General features: G+C 57.3%; 2 protein-coding genes across 2 annotated transcripts; one reads left to right on the forward strand and one right to left on the reverse strand.

Annotated features, from left to right (window-relative positions):
- The first annotated feature begins 2028 nt into the window (after positions 1-2028).
- GNMT (glycine N-methyltransferase) lies at positions 2029-5442 on the forward strand. The gene is made up of 6 exons (XM_084890359.1): positions 2029-2529; positions 3550-3677; positions 4313-4429; positions 4640-4782; positions 4877-4998; positions 5084-5442. The coding sequence occupies exons 1-6, from the start codon at positions 2324-2326 to the stop codon at positions 5253-5255; spliced, it is 888 nt and encodes a 295-aa protein (XP_084746485.1). The 5' UTR covers positions 2029-2323; the 3' UTR covers positions 5256-5442.
- Positions 5443-5528: 86 nt separating this feature from the next.
- On the reverse strand, positions 5529-16973 carry PEX6 (peroxisomal biogenesis factor 6). Its single transcript, XM_084890337.1, has 17 exons — positions 15973-16973; positions 14092-14255; positions 13538-13621; positions 10702-10804; positions 10484-10617; positions 9748-9859; positions 8994-9202; positions 8377-8572; positions 8117-8193; positions 7835-7967; positions 7555-7760; positions 7404-7465; positions 7064-7172; positions 6662-6778; positions 6472-6549; positions 6187-6326; positions 5529-5983 (listed from the first exon to the last, which is right to left on the reverse strand). Exons 1-17 carry the CDS (start codon positions 16882-16884, stop codon positions 5847-5849), a joined length of 2973 nt encoding a protein of 990 aa, XP_084746463.1. The 5' UTR covers positions 16885-16973; the 3' UTR covers positions 5529-5846.
- Between the last annotated feature and the right edge of the window lie 2600 nt (positions 16974-19573).

Genomic DNA, 19573 nt, shown 5'->3' on the forward strand with positions numbered 1-19573 from the left:
AATATATTTTATTGATTTTGTACAGAGAGGAAGGGAGAGAGATAGAAAGCTAGAAATATCGATGAGAGAGTCATCGATCAGCTGCCTCCTGCACACCCCCCACCGGGGATGTGCCCGCAACCAATGTACATGCCCTTGACCGGAATCGAACCCGGGTTCCTTCAGTCCCCAAGCCGACGCTCTATCCACTGAGCCAAACCGGTCTCGGCCTAAAATTGTATATCTTATGGCCAAATTAAGTTAACAGATAACAGCTCATCAATTTATAGCCAAACAATTTATTTTTTTTCTTCTGATTTCGAGTAAAATAGTATCAAGTTTAAGTAAAGAATGCATCTTCCTTTAAAAAAAGAAGAAGAAGAAGAAGAAGAAGAAGAAGAAGAAGAAGAAGAAGAAGAACAGTTAAAAACAACAACCAAAACCAGAATGCATACGTGCGGAGGGGTTTGGGATGGGAATGGGGGGATGAGGACAATTATGTGATACCATAATCAATAAAGAAATTTAAAAAAAAAAAAAGAATGCATTTTCCTACCCAAGGAAGGAACTAATTTCCTTGGAAAGAACTCATACTTAGAAATTAATAAATAACAGGATAAAGAGATAATGAGATAAGGGGATAAACAAATAATTTAAATAAATAAATATAAAAAGCCACCCATGGAGAGGTAGTTACATACACAGATTGCTGCCCACAACTGAGAAGACGGTTCTTTTCACCTGAGTTTTTTCTCAGTCTAGGAGTGATGGAGTAGATTTCCCCTGGAATATTCTGACAAAAGAAAACTGGGTTTACTTGCAACTTCCCAGTACAGTGCTTGCCAAAGACCTGCCTGAATGGTCAGGATAAGCATGGTCAGGCCCATTCCAGGCGGTCTGTACTACGAGAAGAAGGATTACATGGGTCCTGGCCGAGTAGCTAGTTGGTTGGAGCATCGTCCTAGGCCAGAGCTCATACAAGAATCAACCAATGAATGTTTGAATAAGTGGAACAACAAATGGATGTTTACCTCTCTCACTATCTCTCTCTCTCAAATCAATGTTTTAAAAATGATTACATGATCTTTGGGGTTCCTCCAGCTCCCAGATTCTATAGACAATAAGGGGTGAGGGGCCCTAGCCGGTTTGGCTCAGTGGATAGAGTGTTGGCCCACGGACTGAGGGTTCCTCGCTCGATTCAGGCCAATGGCAGGTACCTTGGTTGTAGGCTTGATCCCCAGCCTTGGTTGGGGCATGTGTGGGAGGCAAACAATTGATGTGTCTCTCTCACATTGATGTCTCTCTCTCTGTGCCTCTCCCCTCCCTCTCACTCCTCTAAAAGTCAATGGGGAAACATCCTTGGATGAGGATTCCTAACAGCAGCTTGGACTAAAGGAGGAGAGGCTCCTTTGTTCTGTGGTCTGTCTATACCTCACTCTCCCGCAGCAGTGGGGGCAGACGGTGGGAGGGCTGCTCTTGCTGTCTTGGGCTTTGCTGGGTGGAATCCTCTTACTGAGTCCATCTCAGTCCAGAGTCTTGTCCTAGGTGAAGACCTGCTTTAGGAGGAAGGGCGGATGTATACACTAGCCAAACCAAGACCAGTTTATGAAGTGACAATGAGCAAGACATGGCAAGAGTACTAGCACTCTCACGCTGACCCTGACTCCCCGTTGGGCATCGCCGCGGAAAGCAGGTGGTTTGCAGAAGCTTGCGGACTGCTGAGGACCACACTCCTTCAGCGGCTCAGGGACACGCTCGCTGCATCCCCTTCAGGACAGAGGCGCACTGCCTCCAGGTGGGCGGACTGGCCCCTGGATTCACAACTGCTCCTGGACCTGGGGGGCCAGACCCGCCTTCTCCGCAGAGACTCCCCTCCCCATCCCGTCCTTCCCCCGGCTGGCCAGGCCCCTCCTCCTTTAGATGTGCTGATGCCTGTCATTCCCAAGGGATGGTCCAGTCCTGGGCGCGGAGCTGTGTGTGGACCCGCCTGGAGCTCAGAGGACCTGCGTGGACACAGGCTGGCGCTGAAGAAAAGTCTTTCCTTTCTTTCCGGTTTGGGGTGGGGGTGGAGTGGGCAAGTGGGCACCCTCACTGCCCCCCCACCCTCTCCTGGCCCCCCTCCCGGTCCTCCTGCCGGCTGGGCACGGGGCTAGGAGGGCTCGCCCAGAGGCCTGGGTCCCCGGCGGGCGGCGGGCGGGGAGGGTGCGCCCGGGTTTGGAGGAGGCCCTCCCGCGGGCGCTGGGCCGGGGCGGCAGGGGCGGGTCCGCACGCTCACCTGCCATTGGGCAGGTGGGGCCGGGCCGGGCTATAAACGCGGGCCGGCGGCGGCGCCGGGCGCGGCAGGATGGTGGACAGCGTGTACCGCACCCGCTCGCTGGGGGTGGCGGCCGAGGGGCTGCCGGACCAGTACGCGGACGGCGAGGCGGCGCGCGTATGGCAGCTCTACATCGGCGACACCCGCAGCCGCACGGCCGAGTACAAGGCCTGGCTGCTCGGGCTGCTGCGCCAGCACGGCTGCCAGCGGGTGCTCGACGTGGCCTGCGGCACCGGGTGAGCGCGGCGGGGCGCGGCGGGGGCCGGGGGCCGGGGCGCGCGCTGCGGACCTGGCCTGGCACCGGGGGCAGCCTCCGCCGCCGGGCCGGGGGCCGGGGGCCGGGGGCCGGGGGCCGGTCTGTGTGTCCCGCCGGCCGGCAGGCAGGCCCGGCGCCCGGGCGAGGCGGGCGGGTGGGGGCGCCCAGAGCAGAGGAGGGTGCGGGTGGTGGGCACAGCCGGTGGGGCAGGCGGCGCCCCGGCAGCGCCAGGGCGGGGCTCGGGGCCAGGGCGATCGGGTCCTGCTCCCACGTTATTCCTGAGGTGATGGCAATTGTTGACAAGTAACATTTGCTCAGCATTCGTCCGTGCCAAGAGCTGTGCCAAGAGCTTTTGAAACATGTTTTTTGGAAATCCTCACCAAACCCGGGGAGGTCAGTGCGCGGTGGAATCCCATTTCAGCGATGGAAACTCAGATCCTCCCCCTGGCGGAGAGGAGAACAGACCGGGCGGCGGAGTCTGCCAGGGCTCAGTCCACACCACCTGCGTGCAGCCTGTGCGCACGTTGCTGGGCTTCCAGGAGCCTGTTTGCCCCGGCTCAGAGGGGGCACCCCCTTTTTGTTTGTTTTTCAATCCTCCCCCTGGAGGATGTATTGATTTTAGGGAGTGGAAGAGAGAGGGAAAGAGAGAGAAATATCGATGTGAGAGAAACACATGGATTGGTTGCCTCCTGCACAGCTGGGGCTGGGGAGGAGCCTGCAGTCCAGGTCCGTGCCCTTGACCAGACGCAAAGGCCAATGCTCTTCCCACGGAGCCAACCCAGCCGGGGTGGACTGCTGAGTTTTAATGCACATTTGTAGAATATCTGACTCTGAATAGGTGCTAAAAACCAAAACACAATGCTGCTGCCTGGTGACAAGAAATAGATTTGCCAGGCCATTTGAGGTCAGCGGGGAGGAAGTGGAGGGATGGAGTGTGAGGGGCTTCCCGCCTTCCCGGGCCCCCTGACTGCCCGCTCTGCCTCTCGTCCCCGTCTCCCAGGGTGGACTCCATCATGCTGGTGGAGGAGGGCTTCAGCGTGACCAGCGTGGACGCCAGTGACAAGATGCTGAAATACGCGCTTAAAGAGCGCTGGAACCGGCGCCACGAGCCCGCCTTCGACAAGTGGGGTATGCGATGCGGTCCAGGCAGGCGGGCCCGCCGGCCCAGCCACCGAGGACTCTGCTCTCTCTGCCCCGGGCTCCTGGGGGGTGTTTTGTTTTCCTAAAGGACACAGCAAAAGGACTCATTTCCCTTAAAAGGGAGGCTTAGGTGCCAGAATGAGATATCAGGTATGAGGAGCCAGTTATTTTATATATAAATTGATTTCAGAGAGGGAGAGGGAAAGATTGAAACATCAGTGATGAGAATAATTGATTGGCTGCCTCCTGCATACCCCCTACTGGGGATTGAGCCTGAAACCCAGGCCTGTGCCCTGACAGGGAATCGAACCGTGACATCCTGTTCACAGCCGGATACTCAATCACTGAGCCACGCCAGCCGGGCTTAATTTTATTTATAATGTCTTTCCCTCCCCCCAAAATAAAAGCCCATAAGCACAGAGTCCTCCTTTTGAACCATGGCTTCCTTCTCTCTCGGCCCTTCTTCCCCTTCACCCTCCATGTCCATTATGATCCCCTCCCTCTAACGGGATGTGGAGTCCCTGTGTGTCTCTCGAGGGGAAACTGAGGCAGAGCTGCACTTGGTGGCGATGGGGACTGGTAGCACCAGGGTGTCCGCCTGACCTCCCCTTCCCGGCCCCCAGTCATTGAGGAAGCCAACTGGATGACTCTGGACAAAGACGTGCCCCAGCCACCAGAGGGCGGCTTCGATGCTGTCATCTGCCTTGGGAACAGTTTTGCTCACTTGCCAGACTGCAAAGGTGAGAGGGTGTGGCCTTGGCACGGCCCTTGCTTTGAGCTATACCCCCTTTCTACAGAGCCCTGGGCACCTGCTCTCCCGCCAGAGCGGACTATGCTTTCTGTCCCTCTCTGCCTTGGCCCTGGCATCCCTGGGCAGTAGAAAGGTGGAGGGGAGACGGGTGCCGGGGGCCCTAAGTGGACACAGCCTCTCGCCCCTGCCGGGAGCTCAGGGGACCAGAGCGAGCACCGTCTGGCGCTGAAGAACATTGCGAACATGGTGCGACCGGGGGGCCTGCTGGTCATCGATCATCGGAACTACGACCACATCCTCAGCACGGGCTGTGCGCCCCCAGGAAAGAACATCTACTATAAGGTGGGCCCCCGAGGGAGGGCCCCGAGGGGGAGGGGTGACCCTGGGGTCCAGGCCCCACGGCGGCTGCAGAGACTAACGCGGCCGCCACTCACAGAGCGACCTGACCAAGGACATCACGACCTCAGTGCTGACCGTGAACAACAAGGCGCACATGGTGACCCTGGACTACACAGTGCAGGTGCCGGGGGCCGGCCAGGATGGTTCTCTCGGCTTGAGGTACCCCCTTAGCCAGGTGGGGGACGAGTTGGAGGGGGGCATGCTGAGGCCACCAGTGCTCACGGTTGGTCCCTCTCTGTTGCAGTAAGTTCCGGCTCTCCTACTACCCTCACTGTCTCACGTCCTTCACGGAGCTGCTCCGAGCAGCCTTTGGGGGCAAGTGCCAGCACAGTATCCTGGGTGACTTCAAGCCTTACAAGCCGGGCCAGGCCTACATCCCCTGCTATTTCATCCACGTGCTCAAGAGGACGGACTGAGCCTGGCCTCAGCTCCCGCGGCCCTCTGCCCGGGCCCTGCCAGGCTCTGTCTGGGAAGCCCACACCAGCAGCTCCACACGCAGATCCTGGCGGCGTGCGGAGGGAGGGGCCGACTGCAGCTGGGGTGCAGGGATCGGGGTTCAGCCTGATGTGAGGGTGAACAATACAGTCTGTGCCTTTTTCAGTTCCTGCACGTCTTGTGTTTGTGTCAGAGGAGCAGGCACCCTGCCCTCCTCCCGTCTTGCTCTACCCCCACAACCACCACTCCACCAGCAGAGGGCAGCATACACTTTATTGTTTGTTCCCCACCAGGCCCCCTCAGAGCCCAACTCCCAGAACTCCAGGTCCCCACCCCACGTCCTGAGCAGATGGGCCTTAGCGTTGGGGCTGCCCTGGGAAAATGGGCCGGGGATGCCTCTTGAATTCTCCCAGGCCTCTTCCCCCTGGCACCCAGGGGGTCTCCTGGAGGTAGGCAGCCCTCAGGCCGGTAATGGCAGCCCGAGACAGAGCCCCTTGCTCTCTCAGGTCCGCGGCGACCCCCAGGTAGCTTCAGCCACTGTGGGTGCGGCGGTCCCGGGCTGCCGGAGGCCCCTAGCAGGCGGCAAACTTGCGCTGGATGCGCTTGTACCGGAGCAGCTCCTGCTCGCTGACCGAGGGCTCCAGGCGGGCGGCGGCCTGCAGCAGGTCCTCCATGGTGAGCAGCAGTGCTGCGCTCCCGGGCTCCAGCCCTAGGGGGCGACACGGGGGAGGGGAGGCCAGGGCTCCCGGACTGTGGGGAACTCTGGCTCTGTCCCAGCAAGGAGAGCCCTGGGCGGAGCGCCTTCTTGCCCAGAGTCCCCGAAACAAAGGAGTCCCTCTTCTGGAATCCAGAACCGGGCCTGGTCTTCCCTCTAGCTTTCTGGCTGACCTCGGGGGCAGGCGAGTGGCTCACCTTCCTCCAGGTCCCGGACCCTGCGTTTGAGGGCGGCTGTCATGGCATCCGAACAGAGGGAGTAGAGTTCCGCGCCGGTCAGCTGGGGCGGGCAGTGATCCAGCACGGCCACCAGGCTCACGGAGGGCTCCAGCTTGAACCTGTTGCAGGGCCACAGGAGGAGGAAGTTTGACCCGGCGTGCCCTCCTCCCTCACAAGGCACCCCTGACCGGTGTGTTCTGCACCTCGCACTTATGCCCCAGCCAGACCCGGGCCCGAGCCCTCTGGGGTCTCCTCGGGGCGTACTTGCGTGTGATGGCGCTCAGCACACGGAGCTGGGAGGCGCGGTCCTCGCTCACCCCCACAAACACCAGCTTGTCAAACCTTTGGGGAGAGAGGTGGAGGGAGCCCAGCACGAGGTGAATGAAGGAGGCACAGGACGGGGCCCAGGGACAAGCCTGGCTGGCTCTGGGGGAGGAGGGTACGGGACGGGCACCTGCCAGGCCGCAGGAGGGCAGGGTCCAGGAGGTCTGGTCTGTTGGTGGCTCCGATCACAAACACATCCCGAGTGCTGTGGAGCCCGTCCAGCTCCGCCAGGAGCTGAGACACCACCCTGCGAGGGAGGAGTGAAGGGGAGTCCTGGGCCAGCCTCGGCTCCGCCCCGCCTGCCTGCGGGGCCGCTCCGTGCAGGCCTTCCCCACGGGGCCCCTCGCTGAGTCGGGCCTGTGCACCCTCCATGCAGGCACCCATTCTCCTCCATGTCCCACCCCCAAAGCCACAGCCCCTCTTAGCTTCTGTCTCAGAACCGGAGGACAGCACTCTGGACTCTGAAGGCTGCTGCAACCCATCTGGCAGCCCTCCGTCCGGGCCCCGGCTCCATGCTGGCTCAGACCCCCACCTGTCCATCACGCCTCCAGAGTCTCCGCTTCGCCCCCGGCTTGGGGCCAAGGAGTCCAGTTCATCGAAGAAGATAATGCAGGGAGCCGCGGCCCGGGCCCTGGCAAACACTGAGGAGAGGGGGGCCGCAGGGGGAGAAGCTCAGCAGGACTTTAAGTCACGATGGGAGGGAAGAAAGCCCAGGCGTGGTAATTCATTACCAGCTCCAGGAAAGAGGCCCCCCTGGCAGAACTGGGACTGGTGGAAAGGAAGACTGGGATGCCCGTGAGCAGCCTGAGGGCGGGGGGTGGGGTGGGGTACAGGGGCCTTCGGGTTCAGGACTGGAAGCCCGGTCCGCTCACCTTCCCGGACGTTCTCCTCACTTTGGCCCACGTACATGTTGATGAGCTCTGGCCCCTTCACGCTGAGGGAGAGGATGTGGAGGTAACACCCGTTAGACACCCGGTCACGATCGGCTCACTCCACCCGGCGTCTCCCCAGGCCCCTCGCCACCTGAGGAAGGTGAGGCTGCACTCGGTGGCCACTGCCTTGGCCAGGAGGGTCTTGCCAGTGCCGGGAGGCCCGTGGAGCAGGAGGCCTGAGCGCCTCAGGCCCAGGCTCAGCAGCTCGGGGTGCTCTAGAGGGAGCTGGATGGTCTCCAGGATCTCCTTCTTCACCTCCTGCAGCCCGCCCACATCGTGCCAGGACACCGAGGGGATCTAGGGGAAGGAAAGAGCCCGGTTGGGGACATGACGGAGCTCCGGCCCCACCTCCGGGGGCCTAGAGTCTCTACCTTAGGGGCGCCGATGGCCTGGGAGTGAGCCGACTGCAGCTGCTCCAGGGCCTGCCCGAAGTCCTCCGCCAGGAGCGGGAAGCCAGCAGCACACAGCTCCCGCTCATCCTCCTCACTCAGGCCGCCGGCCAAACTGCAAAGAGAAGACCCCGGGAGGCGTCTGGGGGACCGGACCGGAGGCCTCCCCCCGTCAGGGCCCTGCTCCCTCCTCCCTGCCTTACCAGCTCCCGTCCACCCACATTTCCTCTTGTCACCTTTGCCTTTGATACCCAGTTTTCTTACCCAGAGTTCCTGATCCTGGTGCAAGCTGCCCGGCTGCTGTGAGTCACAAGGGCATAGAGATCGCCTACCACAAAGCCCTGGGAGCCACAGGAAGGGACGCGTGAGCAGGGCACAGTAGGCAGGAACCCGTGGGTGGCTGGTCCTCCAGCCGGAGCTGAGGCCCAATGCTGGTGCCTCGGGGTTTTCTACCCGCATTTGCAGGGCAGCAGGTCTGAGTTCCTACGACAGAGAACGTGGGAGGACCCTGCCTTGCTACTCACCGCACACCGCCGAGCCAGCTGTGCGAGGTCCACCTCTTGGCCCAGGGGCAGGCGGGCAGTGAGGGCCTGCAGGACGCTGAGCCGCTGCCCCTCTGACAGCACGGGCACCTCCAGCTCATGCGGAAATGCCGTCTGCACGTCCGCAGGCACGTCCTGGGCCCGGCTTGTGGTGGCTACAACCATCAGTGGAGGGCAGCTGCGGACAGGGAGGGGGCAGGGAGAGGGGACTGGGAGTGAGGACTGGGGGAGCACTCTGCTGGAGACTGAGCACTGCCTTGTCCTGAGGCAGGTGCAAGGGAGCGGGGAGGTTGGTGGGCACTAAGATAAGGAGATGAGCATCCCAAGGCTTCCTGGATGGGCTCCATGGGAATACCTCGAGGGGGACCTGTGTCCCCCCTCACACAGGGAGCTCACTGAGGGCAGAGGCTGTGCTTTTTTTTCAACCTAGTGCTTCCCAAGAAAAACTAGGGACCACATCCTTCTCCCTCTGGATACCCCCAAGCTCCTCAGGGCTGTCAGGAGGGCAGCCAAACTGGCAGTAGACCCTGGAGAAGCCACGGAACGGGTGAAGGCTCAAGGATGAAGGAGGGATGAGGGCTGGGCCCAGCTCTGTGTACCTGGTGAGGGGGTCCTCGTCGAGGAGGAGGCGACGCAGCGTGGCCACCACTCGGGCGTCCTCACCCAGCCCATCGCGATCCCGGCCCAGAAGGTCCAAGGCCGTCAGCAACAGAACCGCAGGCCGGCAGCGCCTGGCCCGGGAGAAGGCGGCCTGCAGCTTGGTCTCCACGGCCCCGCTGCTGTCTGCACAGAGGCTGGAGCAGGGCACCTGGGGAGGGTCCCCACGTGAGCCAGGGCCAGGCGGGACGGGGCAGGAGGAGGCAGAGGTGCAAGCCGCCTCTCTTTTTAATATGTATTTTATTGATTTTTTACAGAGAGGAAGAGAGGGATAGAGAGTTAGAAACATCGATGAGAGAGAATCATCAGCTGCTTCTTGCACACCCCCTACTGGGGATGTGCCCACAACCAAGGCACATACCTCCGACCAGAATCGAACCTGGGACCTTTCAGTCCGAAGGCCGACGCTCCACTCACTGAGCCAAACCGGTTTTGGCCTGCCTCTCATTTAAGGGTAGGTTGGGGAAAGAAGGTATTGATGGCCAGTCCTACCTCTTTACCATAATCTCATTTTTGGACTGTCCACCAAAATCTTAAAACCCCTCCTTGAAAGCATCTCACAGGAGCTGAGCATCAAGGGAAATGGAGACCCACAGGGCTGGGGAGGTAGAGCCAGGCTAGTAGCCAGAAGGAAGAGGGGAGAGGGAGGAGGGAGAATCTGGGCTGGGGAGGGTTCTATGCTCCAGGGACCCTCACCTTCAGCAGGTGGAGTCCGAGGCGGCCGCAGGCAGCAGCCACTGCTGTGGTCTTCCCACTGCCCGGGGGGCCCCGCAGAAGGACGCTGCCAGTTCCTGTCAGCAGGGCACCCCTGCAACCAGAGGGCAGACACGTCTCTTCCACGCTGCCCACAGCTCAGAGTCCCCGGGGACAGGAGAGCCTTGGGTCCAGAGCGCAGACACCGCTTCTCTCTCCTTGATGCACCGCCGCCCCTGGGCTGTCCCCATGCCGAGGCCACACTTCCTGCGCCACCCATGGTGCTCTGGCGGGCGTGGAGCGTAGCCACAGCCAGGACGGATTCCCACTGTCACCCTGCTTCTTCCATAAAGCCCCGTGTGTGTGGTCTGGACTGGACCGGTATCAGGGAAGGGTCTGTGTCTGCACTTGGGTCAGTGGTGTGGAGAGCTGTGTCCTTCCAGGCCAGGGTGGCTGGTGAGGACTGGCATGGCTAGTGGGCTCCCCGAGGGGAAGGGTGGTCAGAGACAGCTGTCCCTGGTGGAGATCCTTCCTCCACGGCCAACCTTGGAGGACGGATGCTGCCCCAGGAAAGGAGCCGGGAATGTGCCTACGGAAAACACGGGGGCCAGCGGCGCTGGCAGACTGGTGTGAGGGAGGTCCCGCGATAGCACGTCCCCCAGGAGACGGGGAACTGCTTGTCTGGCCTGCTCCCCTCCGGGGGTGTGGCGACCCCCGAAGCTGCCGCAGCCTCACTCACCCTGGCTGGAGGCGAGGTCTCAGGGCAGCACACAGCTCGGTCACCAAGGCCTCCAGGCCCGGCGGAGATAAGCTGCTCCAGAGACTGGATTCTCCCGAAGGGACCCTGGGAACAGGGCTCAGGGTAGAACCCACCTGTGGAAGGGGTGAGGGACCTTTAGTTTTTAGAAGTTGGTTCTGCTCCTTTCCTCGGGGCTCCTGCTCCCCCCAGGGCCTCACCAAGTACAGGGAGGTGTGGGTGGTGTCAGCCAGGTAGGCGCAGGTTGGCCCATCTGGAGCTTCCCCAACTGTTCTCTTCACTTTGAAGAACATCTCCTGCCACCTGAGGAAAGAGGCCCCGTGAGTCCAGGCCCACAAAGCCCCTCCCCGAGGACAAGGTGGCTCAGTCACAGGGGCCCACTGCAGGGACAGACTCAGGAGCGGCCCAAATAAATGTCCTGACCTGGCGGGCGTCGGGGTGGGGAGAACTGGGGGAAGGGAAAGCAGATGGTCTTTCTTCTTTTTTCTTTCGTAAATCCTCACCCAAGGATATTCTTTTTTTTAGATATATTTTATTGATTTTTTTACAGAGAGGAAGGGAGAGGGATAGAGAGAGTTAGAAACATTGATGAGAGAGAAACATCGATCAGCTGCTTTCTGCACACCTCCCACTGGGGATGTGCCTGCAACCAAAGAGAATTGGGGTTACCCAGCGGGCTGCTGCCGCTGCAGGGCATAAAAATCAACATTTCTCACATGTACGAACCCCTCAGCAGATTAGTGGTTGCTGCTGCTGAAAAAAGGAGGGAATAGGGAGTGACTGCTAATGAGTCCGGAATTAGGTTGCACAACCTTGTGAATATACCCAAAACCACTGAGATGTACTACATTCCAAAAGCATGAATTTGATGGTATGTGAATTGGTGTATCTCAATTTAAAAGTTAACATTTTCCCTCCCTTTGGAGAAAAATGAAAAGACAGCCCAGGCCCCAGCTTCACTTGATTCTGTTCCAATGGGTCTGGGGTGAGACTCTGGCATCTGTATTTTCCAAAAGCTCCTCAGTCATCAACAGGGCTCTGCAGCACCAGCCGTGTCAGAGAGAACTGGGGTTACCCAGCCTGCTGCTGCCGCTGCAGGGAGCAGTTTCCAGCCCAGTTGCTCAGATGAAGAAATGATGAACTTGTCCTCTCTTTAATCCTCAGGCAGCAAGGCAGTGGCAGAGCCAGTCCATAACCTTGGCCTCACTGAGGTCCAGTCAACCTGCAAATTCCTCGGCTCACAATGACCTAGTCACAAAGCTGCCCCCTCTGGGAGCCGAAGGGGAGCGGTGGCAATGCCTCCCGGTGGCGGGGGGAGCACATCACACCGGTATTATGAAATTCTTGTAACTATTACGGTAGGCAGTGATCATGCTGAAAACTGGGACGTAAGGAAAACCGTCTTCCCGTTAATCATTCATTATAAACAAACAGTGGATGGGTCTACAACCTGGGACCTCAATCAAGCCCAGCACTGTGCGTCAGGGCACGTAAGGCAGCACTGGGACCCAGGGAGGCACAGCTCCAGGGGAGGGTTAGGGGGAGACTCCCCTCTCCCGTGGGGGGCAGCTGGACCACTTTGCCGAGTACAAGGGTCAGAACTTTGGGACATACCTGGACTCTGCTGGGGAACACTGGGCTGTGTTCCCAGGAGCCAGATGGGAGCCAGTGGAGTCCGGCTCCCATCAGCCTGGTTGGGGAAGTGGAACACAGGGTCGGATCTGTAGAGGTTACACTATCCCAGGAGACTCCCTGCAGGGCTTCCCTTACCAAGCTCAGGGGGCAGGGCCAAAGCACCCATCCTCCCCTGTCCTTGGACCCAACTGCTCTCCAGGACCTGCTCAGGGGGAGGAGAATGCTCAGCACCCAGAGGGAGACACTCTCTGGAGGGTTAGGATGGCAGGCGTCCAGGAATAGGACTGGCTGGCTGGTCTGTCTCAGGAGGGCCTAATGCCCGTTTCCCTTTGACAGTGAGAAGAGCAGACATCCTGTAGCTCTCCTACAGGACGCTAGCTCATAGGCATTGGAGGATGGAAGACAGAAGTGGGAAGTGACTGGTACCTGCCAGCCTGGCCCTTTCCCCCGGTCCCAGGTGTAGACTTGATCTGGGAAAGCTCAAAGAGGTGCCGTGTGTTACACGGGGCTCTACCACAGGCCTAGATGTTGGTCAAGAATAAATCAGGCACTCCAGGCAAGGCCTCCCTCTCTCTGGGCAGAGGACCCAGGCTGGCTGGGCCCGAGACCTTGGTCCTGATGATGCTTAAACCCAAAATCCCGCAAGCTGGTCCCACCCCCTCACTGAGGTTTGCCTGAAAGTTGGGTTTGTGCGTCTGCCAGCTGTGTTCTCCTAGTAAGCTGCCACTGGAAATCAGTCCTGAATCGAGGGGCTGACTGGGGTCCAGGCACAACACATTCTTCCCCCCTCATATAGGGCCAAAGCAGGCTCTGGATTCCGTTCCTCACCGTTTTACAAGGAGCCTCTGTGGTCAAGAGTCAACAGAAAGAGAAAGGTTGGACTCTTCCTGTTTCAAGGTTCTTGGCTCATTTACGCTCTTATTTCTCGTCCTCTGTCGAGGATAAGGAAAGCGGGAAGGCCTCTCTAGGAAAGCAGCAATCCCTCGCTCCCCGTTTCAGGACATAAAACCGAACCGCAGCACGTGCACAGTGCATCAGTTAGGGTAGAAACCAGAGCCTGGCTCTCCTCGTGCCGAGTATGTGGGAGCTGTGGCCCAAACAGCTTTGTGGTTGAGGATGGAAAACAAGGAATTCCACCCTGGGTCTAGACCATTCCTTTATTTCTCATGCTTTACCTTCCCTAGGGCCCCCATTCCCTTTGAGGATAAACCCTAAGCTAGCAGGCAGTGACTCTTAACCTTTTTTTCCGTTATGTGCCTAATGAGAACCTGAAGATTGGAAAATGCAGGAAAACAAAATGTTCTTATGCACAAATTATCCCATACCACTTGGGAAGAGGGGGTTGCGAAACTCCTGCACCCAGACTAGGAGCCCCAGCTGAGAGAGGCGGCAGCTGCATACCTGGGCAGTTTCTCCGGCCTTCCTTCCAGGGTCTCTACCTGCCCAACTGTTGGCACACACAGAACATCCCCTTCCTGGACCGGCCTGTAACACAGCAGTGGCCCTGGTCAGCTCACGGCACCAGTCAAGAGCATGTGCCTGACATATTCCTCCCCCACCCCACCCCACTTCCACCATCAACATGAAGACAGTACCCAGAGACCCCAAGCAGTTGTCCAGAGAACAAGTCTGACCTAGAATGGGCTGGAGGAAATGGTGGGAGGAAATGGCGGGGAGGCTGGGAAGGGTAATCAGGACCAGGGAGGCGTGACACAGGATCCCTGCTCTCTTGGGACTCCTCTCAAATCAAAGCTGTTCTCTCAATTTAGAATGTCCAGATTCACCTCAAGGTCCAGATTTCTCTTCTACTGTCTGCCTGACACACCAAGCCACAAAATTGCTTAAAATGTGGCTTTTTAAAACCAGAGGCTCCATGGTCCCTGGATCTAGGGGTGATGGGGTAGGAGAGCAATGGGGGCGAGATGCTATCCTCCAAAAAGGGGTAGCCAGCTAACCTGGGCGTCTGAAAGTGCCGATACAGAACATGGTCATAATTTCCGTTCGTGCTGTAGTGGGGAGAGGACACAATTTCGATGTGCAACTCTTTGGCAAACGGAGGCCCAGGCAGCACTGAGTGGCTTCCTTTGTCTTCAGGGGCGCTGGAGCCTTCCGAGTATCTCTATGGGAGAAACAACCATCACCTTATAATCTCCTCCCAGTCAGGCTCTGCCCTCTCTTAGCAGCCGGTATTTCTACTTTCATTCCCATACCCCCAAGGCTTGTGGGAGGGGAGGACTAGGAGAGCAGAGCTGAAGACCTGTATCTTCCCTAGAAAACAGAAACCTCTCCTAATGAGCGAGAAAAAGGTTTCTGACTCTGACTTTTCTGACATTAACTCCAAAAGTTCCCTAGTAAAGATAACTCTTCTGGGATACCTTCAAGTTGGGCTAGAGCCACTAAAATGGTAGCGATTTAATTCCCACAGTACTTTGAATGGCACAGGGCAGCCACTGGACTGGATGTTAAGTGGACATTAGAGCAGGCCTCTGAATTCAGGCAGCAGGAAGAGGATATGAATTAATGGGTTGGTTCAGCTGAATGAGCTCCAGCTTAAGTACTTCAGTTTTTCCTCCATTCAGAAGAAAACACAGTCCTGGCTCCCATTCATGCATACATCTTTTCCTGACACCCCATGGCCCTAGTTGGCTAGGCCAGCATCATCTACCAGAACTATCCACAGTGATAAAAATGTCCTATATTTACAGGCGCCTATTGAGCACTCACTTGATATGTGACTAAAACAACCGAAGACCTGAATTTTTAACTTTATTTGGTTTTAATTAAAGTCACAAAGTGGCTAGTGGCTTCCATATTGGACAATTAAACATCCATCTACATAGTTAAACATTCGACTATATTTGTTTCCTCCCCTCAAAAAAAAACACACAACAATTATCTTCTTGAAGTAAGGCCCTTAAAGGCAAAAACCAAAAACTTCACTTGGATATCTATACTAATGAAAGGGCAATATGCTAAATTAGACCGGGAGACCTTCCGGTCATCCTTCCCAACAAAGCCAAGGTGGAGAGGCTGAGGCAGAGGCGTTAGGGGTTATCATGCCAGGAGGGGAGGGCTGTTGGGGATGATCAGGCCAGCAGGCAGAGTGGTTAGGGGCGATCAGACAGATAGGCAAGTGAACGGTTAGGAGCCAGGAGTCCCAGATTGCGAGAGGGATCCCAGATTGGAGAGGGTGCAGGCCCGGCTGAGGGACAAATTTCATGCACCGGGCCACCAGTATTTAATAAAATATTACAATTAAACACCAGGCACCAAAGATAATTGGGGATTAGACAGATGACATGAACATTAAAAGGCGGAATAAAGTAAATGCTGCAAGAAAGAGCACAATGCTACATAAAAGAGGATGTCATGCTAAATTTTTGATGGTGACATTATGAAAGGCTTTGTGAGGATGGTGGCATCCTTCTATGGGCCTTGAAGGGAAGGACGGTAGGACTTTTAACAAATAAAGGGGAAAACGGGAAAAAAAATTGAAGCCAAGGATAAGCATGAGCAAAAGCACTGAAGTATCATCCTCCATACTACCCAGCACAATAGGGGGTACACTGGCATTGCCACAGACACTTGTTAGACTGAGCTGATTAATGTATGACTTTTATGTATTCTCCTGGTACTTCATGCACCTCACATTCCACATGGGTAGAAGCCCTTCCCATGCACCACCGCACTACGGAGCATAACGACACTTTGTAGAGAAAGGATACATCAGGCCGAGGCATTAAGCGAGTGAAGTCCAAGACCTAGTAGATAAGGACCTTTACTATGATTAAAACAAGGAGGGGAGAAGGCGATAATCCCTCAGCCCTCTAGCCTACCTGGATGCTGAGCTCTCCCACGTCTAGGAGATCACAGCCGAGATTAAAAGCCAGAGTGGCGGGCACGAGGGCCAGTCCATCGGCCAGGGCTTCTCCCACCGGCCCAGAGCCGGGCCCCAACCGGGCCGGAAGGTCCCAGCGCGGCTCCAGGACCCGCACCGTGGCCAGGCGTGGCTGGGAGGCCTCCGATGCCGCTTCGGCCCGGGTCACCCACACCCACTCGCCCTGGAAGAGGCCGAGGCTACGGAGACAACTCCGGCTCACCCCCAGGGACTCCCCAGTGCCACCTACGACCCCCCGGAGCCGCCGGACCGCCCCGGAAGCCGCGAAGGAGGACACCAGGGGCGGGGGTGCGGGCCGGCCGCGGTCCCCCGCCTCCGGGCCCGGCGTGGGCCGCCCTCGGAGCTCGGTCACAGCCAGCCGCGTCCCCGGGCCCAACAGCCCTTGCAGCGCCGGCCGCGTCTCCAGCACCCGCGGTGCGGGCGCGGGCACCGGCACGGGCAGGGCCTCCCCGCGCCGCACCAGCAGCGGCCCGATCCGCGGTGCGAGCCCGGGCCCCGGCGGCGAGGTGCCGAGCAGCGCCCAGCACAGCGCCGGGGGCCGCCGCACCGGCCGCGCCCGCACCCGCGCCCCGGAGCCCAGCGCCAGGAGCCGCAGCAGCGCGCGGCTCACCAGCAGCTGCGGGGGCCCGGGCCCCTGCTCCGCGACCCCCTGCTCTTCCAGCCCCGCGCCCGCGCCCTCCAGCGCCGCCACCAGCAGCGCCGGCCCCGCCGGGCTCTCCCCCGCCGGCCGCAGGGCCAGCACCAGCCCGTGCCCCGCCGCGGGCCACGGGCCCCCGGGCGGCAGCAGCACCGCCAGCGGGGGGGTCTCGCTCGGGAAGGGCTCCAGGACCCGCAGGACTGCCAGCGCCATGGTGACAGGGGCCAGGGGGGCCAGGGAAGCAGCGCGCCTCACTCCCGGAGCCGGACACCCGGCGGCCCCGCGGCGTGCGCCGCTTCCGCTTCCGCCGGGGGCGGGGCGGGGCAGGTGGGAGGGGCGTGGGGGGCAGCGCGCGTGCTCCGTGGGTGAGCTGCGCCCTGGCTGCATCTGGCTGGTACCTCGATGGATGGATGGCAGGAACACCATTCACTGCGGTTGCACAGTCTTCACACACGCGTCCTCTGAAACTGTGTCCAGGGGTTTGCTTTGCACGCCTGCTAAGGGAGTGACGTCCTCTCAGCCACCTCGCCCCACAGCATGCACTTAATTTCTTTCTTTTAAAAAAAATATATATATTATTGATTTTTCACAGAGGAAGGGAGAGAGATAGAGTGTCAGAAGCATCGATGAGAGAGAAACATCGATCAGCTGCCTCTTGCACATGGGGATGTGCCCGCAACCAAGGTACATGCCCTTGACCGTAATCGAACCCGGGACACTCCAGTCCACAGGCCAACGTGCCAAACCGGTCTCCGCTAATTTCTTTTGAATCATCAGTGAACGGTCAGCGTGCAGCGGGCCAACTGGGCCCGCGCCTGAGAGTTGTGGGCGGAGTATTTAGGAAGGAGTCCATTTCTCTGTAGAAATCCTACAGTTCCCACTGTGGAAGGGTAGGCACTGAGGTTTGGGGGGTGTGGGAAGGTTGAAGCAGGGAGTGGTAGGGTTATTAAAACTGTCCCAGGCATGCCTGTGGGTATGCAGTGCTTGCTGGCTGCATTACTGCATGTGATTCATGGGGCCCTGGAGTGCTGAGTGCTGCCACACCTGTTCCAGCTCATCCTACACAAAACCCACGTTCCAGTGTTTCTGGTCCTGTTTCTTCTACTCCCACCAAATGTGAAGCAAAGACAAAGCAGCTTTGCTTTTTTCATCCCTCCAAAACCAGCTGTTCTCCCCCAGCCAATCCTTGCAAAGGGGAGATCCATTTCCTGTTTCTAAGGGAATTTAGCAGGGGGGTTGCAGGGGGGGGGGGGGGGGAACAGGGGGAGTAGCGTAGCAGGCAGAAGAGAGTGGTTCAAGGCTTCAGTCATGAGCACCAAACCAATAGTTTGCGTCCCACCTGTACTGTTACTTAGATCTCATACTCGTTTCCATCTCCTTGCTCTGTACAAGACACTAGATACTGGTAGGCCATGCTTCCAGTTATTAACAATATGTAGGGTTCCCCCAAAATGTATACACACACTTTGAATAATTATAAAGGCAGTGTTTATTAAAATACATTGCATTTTCAAAATTGAGCTATTAGCTGTTAAAGTGTATATACATTTTGGGGGGACACCCTGTACTGTATATGTACTCAGAATCTATGGGTTCCTTGGTGGTAAGCTACTCTTTCTGGACCGTGCATGCTCTTCCAGCTACGGCCCAACTTTCTCCGTTCCTTCACAGCGAGCATCTTGAGGCAGTCTACTACTCTGCACATTATGTGTTCCTAAAAATGCAAGAGTTGAATATTACATTTACATGTTATAAGGCATTTCCATCCCTAAAGCCATAAGATTTTTGAAAAATGTCTGATTATAGTTTCTGGAGGTACCTCTAGTCCTAAACCTGAAGTTGCACAGTCCCACATCTTTAGAACAGCATGCAAGAATGCAGTAGGTAGCTGAATTCACATGGATGAAAATTCCTAGTTGGTAATTCTAAACTATTATGTGTCTCTGTTCCCTGCTCCCAGAGGACCGAGGACTGAAAGGCTGGTGGGGTGGATCCAAAGAGGATAAGCTTGCTTTACACAGTAGCAGGCCAGCTCTAGGCCTTAGGACTGCGGTACTGCTTGAGGTCTCCAGAATGGGTAAATACATCTGGTATCCTGTCTCAGTGGGCACCCACGTGGACACAAATATCCATCCATAAATATATGTCCTTTTCCCCAGCAAATAATGGCTGGCATACCGTCCAATCGGCATTACCTTAAAATTGTATTAGTCACTGGGAGCCAAACACTACTTCTATAAGACTTCCACACCTCTTAGGGCTCTTCCACCCACTATAAGCTTCCTTTTACTCCTCTGAAACTTTCCTGTAAAGATCACCAAAACCTCTCAACTGCAGAATCAAGGTGATGCTATCTGATCTTTATCTTACTCAGTCTTCCTCTGGAATCTGACACTACTGACCAATTCTCTTACTTCCTTTGCCATTATGACACCAGTTTCCCTTCTACATCCCTGATAGCTTCCTGGTCATCCTCAACTCCTCCCTTTCCCTTACAAATCTTCCCCACAATCCAGTGAATCACCAAATCCTGTTGATTTTACACATTTCCCAATTCCATCCTTCCTCTCCATGCCCATGGCCATCTATATATATAAAATCCGATTCTGCAAAGTGTCCCCTCCTGAGTTCCACTCACCAGGAGTTTGATCACTTGCTATGAAGTGCAATGACCACCAGGGGGTGGTGCAGAATGAAGGAAGGCCCCAGCTGGCAGCTGCTAGGGACCCTTACCCATGCATGAATTTCATACACTGGGCCTCTAGTTGTATTATAAATGCATTTTTTATTGATTTTTTTTTTTTTTTTTACAGAGAGGAAGGGAGAGAGATAGAGAGTTAGAAACATCGATGCGAGAGAAACACCGATCAGCTGCCTCCTGCACACCCCGCACTGGGGATGT

This window comes from Pipistrellus hanaki (assembly GCF_964339955.1).
Source record: "Pipistrellus hanaki genome assembly, chromosome: 7".
NCBI lineage: Eukaryota > Metazoa > Chordata > Mammalia > Chiroptera > Vespertilionidae > Pipistrellus > Pipistrellus hanaki.

Coding starts and splice junctions, on each gene's coding strand:
- GNMT (XM_084890359.1), top strand. CDS start 2,324: ATGGTGGACAGCGTGTACCGCACCCGCTCGCTGGGGGTGGCGGCCGAG. Junction 2,530..3,549: donor GACGTGGCCTGCGGCACCGG/GTGAGCGCGGCG, acceptor CCCGTCTCCCAG/GGTGGACTCCATCATGCTGG. Junction 4,999..5,083: donor GATGGTTCTCTCGGCTTGAG/GTACCCCCTTAG, acceptor TCTCTGTTGCAG/TAAGTTCCGGCTCTCCTACT.
- PEX6 (XM_084890337.1), bottom strand. CDS start 16,884: ATGGCGCTGGCAGTCCTGCGGGTCCTGGAGCCCTTCCCGAGCGAGACC. Junction 7,173..7,403: donor TGAGGAGAACGTCCGGGAAG/GTGAGCGGACCG, acceptor CCCTCTCCTCAG/TGTTTGCCAGGGCCCGGGCC. Junction 6,327..6,471: donor CTGAGCGCCATCACACGCAA/GTACGCCCCGAG, acceptor GCCCTGCAACAG/GTTCAAGCTGGAGCCCTCCG.